At 43.9% G+C, this 12,500-nt stretch overlaps 1 protein-coding gene across 1 annotated transcript in view; it reads left to right on the forward strand.

Annotated features, from left to right (window-relative positions):
• The window catches only part of patj (PATJ crumbs cell polarity complex component), a 164,908-nt gene that overhangs the window by 35,689 nt on the left and 116,719 nt on the right, over positions 1-12,500 (forward strand). The window contains exons 13-18 of the mRNA XM_084066804.1: positions 263-342; positions 957-1,013; positions 1,813-1,947; positions 4,370-4,738; positions 9,333-9,407; positions 11,336-11,545. Coding sequence (XP_083922930.1) covers positions 263-342; positions 957-1,013; positions 1,813-1,947; positions 4,370-4,738; positions 9,333-9,407; positions 11,336-11,545 — 926 coding nt within the window. The remainder of the gene's footprint in view (positions 1-262; positions 343-956; positions 1,014-1,812; positions 1,948-4,369; positions 4,739-9,332; positions 9,408-11,335; positions 11,546-12,500) is intronic.

The following is a 12,500-nucleotide window of genomic DNA, read 5'->3' on the forward strand; positions in this document are numbered from 1 at the left end:
ACACACACACACACACACACACACACACACACACACACACACACACACACACACACACACACACACACACACACAATGTCTCCCTCTGTGTCCCAGGTTGAAGTTGCTCACATTAATCTACGTGTGTGTGTGTGTGTGTGTGTGTGTGTGTGTGTGTGTGTGTGTGTGTGTGTGTGTGTGTGTGTGTGTGTGTGTGTGTGTGTGTGTGTGTGTGTGTGTGTGTGTGTGTGTGTGTGTGTGTGTGTGTGTGTGTGTGTGTTAGGAGCAGAGATCTCCTCCGTAGAGGAACAGGAGCTGAGGGCCAAATGGGAGCAGGCCCTGGGACCCCAGTACCAAGTCCTGGTGAGACATGGGTCCATCAATACAAACCAGTTCAGAATGTACATATTATTATAAACACACATGAATGTATTCACACTGCATCCAGCACGGTGCATCCTCCCGGGGGGAGCTCCACACTATCAGGTGAGCCAGTAGGGTACAACCAAGCCCCCAGAACCCCCAGTGGTTTCATTGAAGCTGAATGGACATGCTGGCCATTCATGGAACTGCAGCTTAAACGGCCTGGGGCTTCTGTCACGAACGAGCGAAAACGGTTTCGACCAATGGGCTCGACTCACGAGCGTGCGGACAAGCTTCTGTGACGCAAAACCCGTCACAGAAGTGACGCGCAGAAGCCCCAAATAGGCCCCGCCCACCACATTTCACAACCCGGAAGAAGGGGTGATTTCGGCCCCATGTAACTCAATGCAAGTGGATGGGAGGGGATATGCCTCTCTATTATTTTTTAACTCTATGGGTACAACAGGGGGGGAGAAAACAACAAAAAAGGGGGGGGGGGGTTAGCTGGGGAAAGCTATATGGAATAGATGGGTTTTTAACGCAATAATGTGTGTGTGTGTGTGTGTGTGTGTGTGTGTGTGTGTGTGTGTGTGTGTGTGTGTGTGTGTGTGTAGGTGGTAGTGTTGGATGCAGTGATAGAAGACGATGCAGAGCTTCAGACGTATTCTAAGGTAAGAACTGTGTTAACACATTCACTGCCAGGTATCCATTCATTAAACCAGTGTTAACACATTCACTGCCAGGTATCCAATCATTAAACCAGTGTTAACACATTCACTGCCAGGTATCCATTCATTAAACCAGTGTTAACACATTCACTGCCAGGTATTCATTCATTAAACCAGTGTTAACACATTCACTGCATTCACAAACATTATAACCGTGATCGTCCGTTCTGTAGTTAATCAACAGTTGAATAAGACTCGTTTTCATCACAAAACTCAGTCTGGAAGAAGAAACCTGAGCTAGATGTGTTTTTATAAATCTCATAACATTGGAGTGGGCGGAGTTATTTTTTTCTATACTTCTCTGGCAGTCAAGGGATCATTCATAGGTTGGTGAAGAGCGCCCTCTAGCGTAATCACAAAAACACATGATTTTGTTTTAACCCATTAAGACCTGAGGCCATTCTTAAAAAAAAAATCTAAAAAACTTTTTTCAAGATTTTTCAAAATGAGCTTGTAGATCTGCTATTTTTGAATAGCCAAATAAATCTAAAGTGACACAGTGTTGGATTTGAAAAGGATGCACATTGGCAGGCAATGTGTTAATTTTGACAGAACTTATTTTAGTCATATTTTAGTCACCTGAAATACTTTAGTTTTGTTCTAATTTTATTTGACTAAATAAGGACCCCCAACATGATATGTATGTGGCCCGCGGACCCCCATCTCTAAATATGTTGTTCCAGGGACCCCCAGAATCACAGATCGGAGTTAATAATGTTTTATTATTATTATATTGCTCTAGCTGCTGCCCATCCACACCATGCGTCTGGGGGTGGAGTTAGACTCATTTGATGGACATCACTACATCTCCTCTGTGGCCCCTGGGGGCCTCGTGGACAAACATGGGCTCCTGAGACCTGAGGATGAGCTGCTGGAGGTACACAGGCACGCACGCACGCACGCACACACACATTTTCACAACTTATTTATGTCCACACAAAAGGAAATGTATAAAGGACAGACATATTGCGGTGCAGCAAAGGTTACATTCAGAGAGTCAAGACATACTGTATGTCCTCATGATACAACAAGCATGTCATGTGACCCAGTCCTCCATGGACACCAGCAGCAGTGTCTCTGGTCATGTGACCCAGTCCTCCATGTGACCCAAGCAGCAGTGTCTCTGCATGGCGGCTGACATTCATAGCAGAGACAGCACAACACTCTGCCAGCCCTCCTGCCTGGTTTCTGGGTCCCAAGTAGTGGAACCCCCGCTCTAACAACCAGTCCTACAGGCATCATCATGTCCCAGGCTGGACCACCAGAGGAAACACAGTTCTCAGTCCACTCCTGCACTGCCGCCCCGGTGTCAAAGCGCTCTCCGTAGTGTAGCTGCTCCCACGAGCCTGAACGTCTGTTCACACATTGTTGTTCCTCAGCTAGTGGACACACCGATAGAAGGCCGCCGGGTCTTTATCCTCTGCCGGGTGGTAGTTAGTTACACCGCCTTTCTCCCCGGAATAGCTGCTCAAGGGAAGGGCCACCAGGCAGCGTGGGCTGTCTGTAGACTCCATCGGTGAGCAGAGCCTTCTTGTACGCAAGCTTGTGATGATAATGAAGCACACAGTCCCCAGAAGTTGTGAATGCATCTTAAATGTACATCTACTACATTAACGCTGGTAGTTACAACGGGGCAGTTTAACGTCATGCCCAGGACCACACACACACACACACACACACACACACACACACACACACACACACACACACACACACACACACACACACACACTGTCAGAGAAGTACAGGAAAGGACAGCATTAGACTGCCTTGATCACAATGACACACAGACGGATGGATTAGATATCCTGTTCATTAATGAAACTATATATTAAAAAAAATAAAAGACAAAAGGTTACTATGCGTTAAATGGGCTAAACAACATTGTTTGATAGACAGACAGACAGACAGACAGACAAGTTGGTTAACCCATTAACACATTAACCGCCAAGAACGTAGTCCTACGGTCCGTTAAATCCAACTGTTAAGCGCCGAGACCGTAGTGCTACGGTCCGGGTGCTTTTTCCTTTTTTTATTTTTTTATTATTATTATTTTTTTTCTAGGGGGACCATTTTCAGTGTAACACCACCGGAAGTCGACCGGAAGTGTGATCCCGTTTTTTGTTTCCCGTCGGCCTCCATTCTAAGGCGCACACTAAAACCCTTGTTTAGCCCTTGTAGTTTTTTCTCCTCGCATTTCCCATGTTAACATAAACGGTCAGAACTCAAACATGGCGGCTCCGTTTGACACGTGGTCTGCACTAATAGACACAGGGACATGTGCACGATGTTTACAAACAGTCCATCGCATTTTCTCCTTGTAGTTTTTTCTCCTCGGTGATCACTGTTTAACATAAACCGTTCTAACTACAACATGGAGGCACCGTTTGATACGTGGTTTTGACTGCTCGAACCAGGCAGATCGCCGAGATGTTTACAAACAGTGCACGGCTCAATTTTAAGGATTTTAACAAGGTCTATGGCGACGTGAAAAAAACAAAAAACAACAATAAAACGTTGGCACTGGTGAGTACATTATGAGATGAACCTCTGGCGGTCAATGTGTTAAGACCGGGAACACATCTGTGTAACCTCTTAAAAAACACTATTGTATAATTTGGCTTTTCAAAAATAGCAGATCTTCAAGCTCACAGCACGGCACTCAGTGCTGTGCTGTGAGCTTGTAGATCTGCTATTTTTGAAAAATCGTGAAAATGAGTGCAAATCTTTGAATATATATATACATATTTTTTTAAAGGAAACATTTTTAATTCAAATCATTACTCTATATATATATTCAAAGATTTGCAAAAACTTTAACGATAAAGAAAAAAAAAAAGCAGATCAGGCCCTCGGCGCTTCAAACTCTCGTAGAAGGGAGTGCCGTCGTGATAATCCATTTTTTTTGTTGCACGTCAAACACGTGATTGGCAGAGAATGAGGTAAGAAGCAGATGCATCAGGTTGTATCTGGTTTGACCACAACGTGACCTTCTACTGACCAGTGTTTGGATCTATTACCCTATGAGTGGCAGCGGTGGCCTAGTGGTTAGAGGGGCGGCCTTGATACCGAAAGGTCCCTAGTTCGATTCCCCAATTCATCACATCAATCATGAATCACCGCTGAATAGCCCTTGAGCAAGGCTTCCATGCAGGGTCTGGCTGGAAACAAGCTTCGTGCACCTGGGTAAACAACAAACTTTGCTTTGCTTTGCTTTGAGCTTCAATAGTGTGTGTGTGTGTGTGTGTGTGTGTGTGTGTGTGTGTGTGTGTGTGTGTGTGTGTGTGTGTGTGTGTCAGGTGAATGAGGTGCAGTTATACGGGAAGTCTCGCAGGGAGGCGGTGGGCTTTCTGAGGGAGGTCCCTCCTCCCTTCACCCTGGTGTGTTGTAGACACCCAGCGAGCACTGACGACCACCCAGCAACCATCGACTACCACCCGGAAACCAGTGACGACCACCCAGCAACCATCAACTACCACCCATCGAGCGCCGACGACCACCCAGAACCCATTAACGACGAAGACGACCACCCAGAAACCATCGACTACCACCCTGAAACCAGTGACTACCAGCCCGACCTTGACCCCTGGGGTGACCTTGACCCCCAGACTGACCCCGCCTCCCCCCAGCCTGAGTTACAGTCCTGGACCGGCCCCTCTGTGGATGAGGTGAGTGACACACACACACACACACACACACACACACACACACACACACACACACACACACACACACACACACACACACACACACACACACACACACACACACACACCCCCTACGGCTGGCCCCGAAGCTTTGCCAATAAATAAGAAATAAAAATAAATAAATCAACTATAAAATGTGCTCCTCGGAGCACAAGTCTCCGCCAGCAAATATTGGAATTTATTCCAAGATTGTAACTTTGATGATAGTGTGTACGTCAGATGGCACATTGACTGCATTACCGTGGATTGCCTTTTGTCTGCCTCTTGGCAAGCCAACAAGTTTCATGAAGGCAATACGTTGACTTACCAACCTTTCCTCTAACGAGTGCAAATCCTGCAGTTCTCGGGGTATGGCATCCAGTAATAAGTTGTTAGCCCATAAGTTGTTCTCGGGGTATGACAGTGTGTCTACATAATGTATTGCTCCGCCATTTCTCAGCCATTTCGTGATTATTCCTGTCTTACCTCACAATACAAGACAATAAGGTAACGTGAATTAAGTAAAAAAAAATCTGAATTGTTTCGTCCATCCATCCTTCTTCAACCGCTTATCCAGAGTCGGGTCACGGGGGCAACAGTTCCAGCAGAGAGCTCCAGACTTTCCTCTCCTGAGCAACATTATCCACTTCCTCCTGGGGGGTCCCGAGGCGTTCCCAGGCCAGTGTGGAGATGTAATCCCCCCCACCTGGTCCTTGGTCTGCCCCGGGGTCTCCTCCCAGTGGGACGTGCAGCGAGGACCTCCCTAGGGAGACGCTCGGGAGGCATCCGTACTAGATGCCCCGAAACCACCTAAGCTGGCTCCTTTCCAAGCGAAGGAGCAGCGACTCTACTCCAAGTCTCTCTCTGGTGACTGTTAGCCTGGCTCCAGCCAGTGAATCGCTAGCCACGCCCATTAGAAAAATATGTTCAGGCGATTCTGGTCTGGTGACGCTCTCATAGGAGGTCTCAGCCTCGGTGGAAAATCTGTACGACGAATCGGGATCGGGATAATCCAGTATGAACCAATCGCCAAAGAGTCTTTGAAAAAAAAAAACTTTGGCCACGCCCCCATCTCAGCAATCGGCTGCATTGAGAGGGCTTTCAGACTGAATAATGGAGTGAAACGAAATGAAAATTCAGGCTGAGTGTCAGGCTAGGTGACTGTACTTCTCACCCTATCTCTAAGGGAGATGAACTTCTCACCCTATCTCTGAGGGAGTTGAACTTCTCACCCTATCTCTAAGGGAGATGAACTTCTCACCCTATCTCTAAGAGAGATGCCAGCCACCCGTCTGAGAAAACTCATTTTGGCCGCTTGTATCCGCGACCTTATTCTTTCGATCATGACCCACACTTCATGACCATAGGTAAGAGTAGGAACGAAGATTGCTCGGAAGACCGAGAGCTTTGCCTTCTGGCTCAGCTCTCTTTACGTCGCCACAGTGCGTTACAGCGACTGCAATACCGCTCCTGCTGCTCCGATTCTCCGGCTGATCTCCTGCTCCGTCCTCCCCCTCGTGAACAAGACCCCGAGATACTTAAACTCCTTCACCTGGGGCAAAGCCTCATTCCCTACCCGGACTGCACAATCCACCGGTTTCCTGCTGAGAACCATGGCTTCAGATTTGGAGATACTGATTTTCATCCCAGCCGACTCGCACTCGACTGCGAACCGATCCAGTGAGAGCTGAAGGTCCCGGACCGATGGTGCCATCAGGACCACATCATCCGCAAAAATTGAATTGTTTCGTGATTTTTTTAAATTTACCTTTAGTGAAGAATGTCAGATCTCTGATCCAACATCCTGCTGTCACTCCATATTTGGTCAAGACTGATGTCATGTTGATGACATCCGAAAAAGTACACAAAAGTGTACTTTTTCTTGTGGGATCAGTGTCTGCCAGCAGCTCCCACCTGATGTCGTGTGGGAGTTCTGACTGCTCCACACCGTACTGAATAACTGCTAGCTTACATAAAGTCTTCAGACTAGGACTTAAGTCTAAAACACACAGGTCCTCACGGTTGTTGTTTCCTCCAAAGAGGAAGATACGATCTCCCACCATGCAACAGCACTTACCATACGTCTGAGATGGGCCTTTCCCCTTGGGCTCAACCTTCTTCCTGGAGAAGGTCTCTGGACTGAATTTCCACACATCACTAAAGGCTGCTCTCTGGACCCCGTTGTATCCACCTAATACGTACAGCTCTCCATTGTAGGTAAAGGCTGAATGATACCTGCGTCCTTCTGGAAGAAGCTGTGTAGAAGGTGTGTTCAGCCAGCAGTCGGTCTCTGTGTCAAACACTGTGATGGTGTTGTAGTGCTGACCCCCCCTATAGCCCCCAAATACAAACATCTTTGTCCCGATGATGGTGGAAGTTTGACACCATGAAACAGGAGGTGGAGTACCTCTGGTAATAATTAAAGACCAGACCATTGTGGTGGAGTCTAACTTGAAGATGTCATTAGTTCATCCAGTCTGCCACCTGTTGAATCCTCCATGAATATACATGACCTTCCCCACAACACAGGCTGAGTGGTACCACCTCTCCTCTGGAACAGTCCCAGAAACCTGGGGTTTGTACCATCTGTGGGCGTCGACATCAAATGCATAAAGCACGTTGCAGCCTCCCCAGATGTAGACAGTATCTTCTATCAGCACAGCTGTGTGGCCCTGGCGCATGGAGGGAACCTCAAGGTGACGTTCTCCTCTTCCAGGTGTCACTGGGGTCAACTTCCTCCAGAGCAAAGACACTGTGTTGAAGACGTGAACATCAATCTGATCGTTGACATTCATTTTGTCGTTTCCTCCAAACGAATACAGCTTGTTTCCCACGGCAACAGCTGCATGATGACATCCTCTGTTTGGTACGTGGTTGAGATGAACGGTCCATTGGAACATTTCACAGCACAAGGAGCTTAAAGAGGATTTATTCAACAATTCTCTGAAGCAGAATGCAGGTCCATATGTGTGTGCGGCCACTTAAATGGGTGCAGTCAGTGACATCATGGACAGTTTAACCAATCCGTGAAGCTGATGTCTGTACGGTAACCTTCCCTAATATGGTAAATTGATCACCATAGCAACCCGAGAGTGATTACCACGATACGCATCACAATATCATACGTGGATGATAGTGGTTCACTCATGGCGATATGACACGATTCCATGATTTGCAATCGATACAGTAACTATTTAGCTAAAATAATGCGACCTGGACTGTATTATTATATTATATAAATAAATGTAATCCTGTATGCTATTCTTTTTAATTTATTATGTTTTAAAAAACATAGCAGACCTACAAGCTCACAACGCGTCGCATCCACGGCGCGTTGTCAGCTTGTAGGTCTGCTGGGCGCACGACACCGTCGTGCTGCGAAGAATAAAGTAAGCTCTATGCCTCTATAGCAGGGGTTTTCAACCAGTGGTCCGGGGACCACCAGTGGTCCTTGAGGGGATTCCAGGGGGTCCCCAGCCAAATGAATAGTTAGCAACCAAATTGACCCTTATGTGTCTGTAACTCTGAGAGTGTACAAATGGAACCAAATGGACCCGTTAGGGTCCATTTGGTTCCATTTGTACACTCTCAGAGTTACATGAACACTGATGATGGTGATACAGTGTGGATTGGGACCCCAAATAAACCTAAATGGTTGAGTCCCTGGCATATCTTTTGAAATGGGGGTCCGTGGGCTAATATTTGTCAATTTGGGGGTCCTTGATGCGAAAAAGGTTGAAAACCACTGCTCTATAACCCCTCTTCTCTCAGCTCTATGCCTCTATAACCCCTCTTCTCTCAGCTCTATAACCTCTATAACCCCTCTTCTCTCAGCTCTATAACCTCTATAACCCCTCTACTCTCAGCTCTATAACCTCTATAACCCCTCTTCTCTCAGCTCTATAACCTCTATAACCCCTCTACTCTCAGCTCTATAACCTCTATAACCCCTCTTCTCTCAGCTCTATAACCTCTATAACCCCTCTTCTCTCAGCTCTATAACCTCTATAACCCCTCTACTCTCAGCTCTATGTCTCTATAACCCCTCTTCTCTCAGCTCTATGTCTCTATAACCCCTCTTCTCTCTGCTCTATGCCTCTATAACCCCTCTTCTCTCAGCTCTATGCCTCTATAACCCCTCTTCTCTCAGCTCTATAACCTCTATAACCCCTCTTCTCTCAGCTCTATAACCTCTATAACCCCTCTACTCTCAGCTCTATGTCTCTATAACCCCTCTTCTCTCAGCTCTATAACCTCTATAACCCCTCTTCTCTCAGCTCTATAACCTCTATAACCCCTCTTCTCTCAGCTCTATGCCTCTATAACCCCTCTTCTCTCAGCTCTATAACCTCTATAACCCCTCTACTCTCAGCTCTATACCTCTATAACCCCTCTTCTCTCAGCTCTATAACCTCTATAACCCCTCTTCTCTCAGCAGCAGATATTTAGCTGCATCAACAGTGAAAAGTCGTGAAGCAGACTTTGTTTTAAACGCAAGCAGTACACCCAGAAACGTTATTGTTTGGTGTGTGTGTGTGTGTGTGTGTGTGTGTGTGTGTGTGTGTGTGTGTGTCAGATTGAGTTGAAGCTGTCCTTCCTGCTGTCCGGTCAGACACCACAGACGGACAGCTGTCTCCTTCAGCGTCAGCAGGTAACCACACCCACACTGAGAAAACCACACCCACACTGAGAAGACCACACCCACACTGAGAAAAACAATAACAGAGCATAACCCAAGAGCTTGTAGATCTGCTATTTTTTTCCAAAATCGTGGAAACTGTGTGCAAATCTTTGAATATACGTTTTGAGTCCGATCTGTGCTTCTGGGGGGTCCCTGGAACAATGTTTTGAGATGGGGGGGTCCTTGACATGAAAAGGTGTGAGAACCACTCATTTAGCGACATGTGTTTTTCAGAAAACTGTTAGGATTTAGAAGACGTTTGAAAAATCCCCAGAAGCAAAGATTTTAGTTACACATGTTTGCTTTAAAAATATATTCAAAGATTTGCACCCATTTTCATTATAAAAACAATTTAAAAAAAAAGCTCATAGTGCGGCACTCACTATGAGCTTGTATATCTGCTATTTTTGAATAGGCAAAGAAATCTAAAAATGACACATAATTCTTTCCCGGTCTAAATGGGCTAATGGTATTGTTATAATTGTATTTTAATTGTTGGTGAGACCAGTGTGGTTTATTGCATCGTATTGTGACACCCACTCATATTCAATGTTCCCTGAATATTTATATCATCTGTCACTCCCTAAAAAAACTACATAAAGCCATTGAACACAGTGTAAAGATGATGAATATCACAATACATCTATTTAACACTGTTACTGAACAAACACTCTATAGTAATGATTATTATCACAATACATCTATTTAACACTGTTACTGAACAAACACTCTATAGTAATGATTACTATCACAATATAGATCTATTTAACACTGTTACTGAACAAACACTCTATAGTAATGATTACTATCACAATATAGAGCTATTTAACACTGTTACTGAACAAACACTCTATAGTAATGATTACTATCACAATATAGAGCTATTTAACACTGTTACTGAACAAACACTCTATAGTAATGATTACTATCACAATATAGAGCTATTTAACACCGTTACTGAACAAACACTCTATAGTAATGATTACTATCACAATATAGAGCTATTTAACACTGTTACTGAACAAACACTCTATAGTAATGATTACTATCACAATATAGAGCTATTTAACACTGTTACTGAACAAACACTCTATAGTAATGATTACTATCACAATATAGAGCTATTTAACACTGTTACTGAACAAACACTCTATAGCAATGATTACTATCACAATATAGAGCTATTTAACACTGTTACTGAACAAACACTCTATAGTAATGATTACTATCACAATATAGAGCTATTTAACACTGTTACTGAACAAACGCTCTACTAACACTCTATAGCAATGATTACTATCACAATATAGAGCTATTTAACACTGTTACTGAACAAACACTCTATAGTAATGATTACTATCACAATATAGAGCTATTTAACACTGTTACTGAACAAACGCTCTATAGTAATGATTACTATCACAATATAGAGCTATTTAACACTGTTACTGAACAAACGCTCTATAGTAATGATTACTATCACAATATAGAGCTATTTAACACTGTTACTGAACAAACACTCTATAGCAATGATTACTATCACAATATAGAGCTATTTAACACTGTTACTGAACAAACACTCTATAGTAATGATTACTATCACAATATAGAGCTATTTAACACTGTTACTGAACAAACACTCTATAGTAATGATTACTATCACAATATAGAGCTATTTAACACTGTTACTGAACAAACACTCTATAGTAATGATTACTATCACAATATAGAGCTATTTAACACTGTTACTGAACAAACACTCTATAGTAATGATTACTATCACAAATATAGCTTTAACCTTTTAACTGAAACCTTTTGTTTTAACCAACAAACATCATTTAACCTGTCTTTCTGTCTGTCTGTCTGTCTGTCTGTCTGTCTGTCTGTCTGTCTCTAAGGAGGAGGAGCAGGTAGATGAGATCCTAGCAGAGCCTCCAGGCCTCAGCCTGCAGGATGAAGAGGAGGAGGAGGAGGATGAGGAGGATGAGGAGGAGGAGGAGGATGAAGGGGATGAAGGGGAGTTGGCGTTGTGGAGTCCAGACATCCAGACACTGGAGCTGCAGAAGGACAGAGACCGAGGGATGGGCTTCAGTATCCTAGACTACCAGGTAGGGCTTTCACGACTAGGGATTTTTACAGGTCGACTAATTTGACCCAGTGGTAGAATTTACATTAAAAAAAAAATTAATTAAAAAAAAAAAAAGTTTTTTTTTTTTTTTTGGGTGGCATTGTTTGAATGCCATCCTACTACTATATTACTATTATTATTATCCTCCTGCCCTTATTTTTATGGTGTTTTAAGGGAAGCACTTCTGGCACAGCAGCACAGCACCACAGCAGTGTCTCCAAGGATCCCCATTGCCCAATAATAGGCTTTTATTGGGCATGCTTTTGACCCCCTTTTGATAAAAAATAAAGTCAGGAGGATAATAATAATAGTAAGATGGGCCATTACTATGGCATTTTTTTTCCCCAACTATTCGACTAGTACCAACAAGGTCGACTAGTGGTTATACTAGTCGACTAGTCGACTAGTTGGTTAAAGCCCTACTACCAGGTTATTATCGTTATTAATATTATTATAATGTCAGTGAAGAACAGAGACAGAGGGATGGACTACCAGGTAGAGTTCTTCACGGGTCAAAACAAACCAAAAAAAAACAGACCGGAACTGAAATGGAAATGTGAACTCTGATCCCATTCCGAGCCGTTCCGAGATTCTTTTCAAATAAAAAAAACAAACCTAGGTGAACCCGTGACAATTTGGTCCGTTCCGACTTAATGAATGAATAGCAGACATATTGACCAATGACCTATTTATGATTCACCCCGTCAGAGGAATCCATGATTTGCACAGCGGAAATGACATCATCAACTTGAGACGGGCATTGCCCCTATTGAGTTAAACATGAACTGTTTCTAAAATGAATACAACATTTAAGGTGTTTTAAAACTGTTATTTTAGTTATAGAGAACAATGATAATGTATTAAGGCATATAAGGCTTATTATCCAGGGATCATTTTTAAGTTTTTTTTCCCCTAAGGTGTAGTTTTTGAGCACA

This window comes from Gymnoscopelus microlampas (genome assembly GCF_963454915.1).
Source record: "Gymnoscopelus microlampas genome assembly, chromosome: 9".
NCBI lineage: Eukaryota > Metazoa > Chordata > Actinopteri > Myctophiformes > Myctophidae > Gymnoscopelus > Gymnoscopelus microlampas.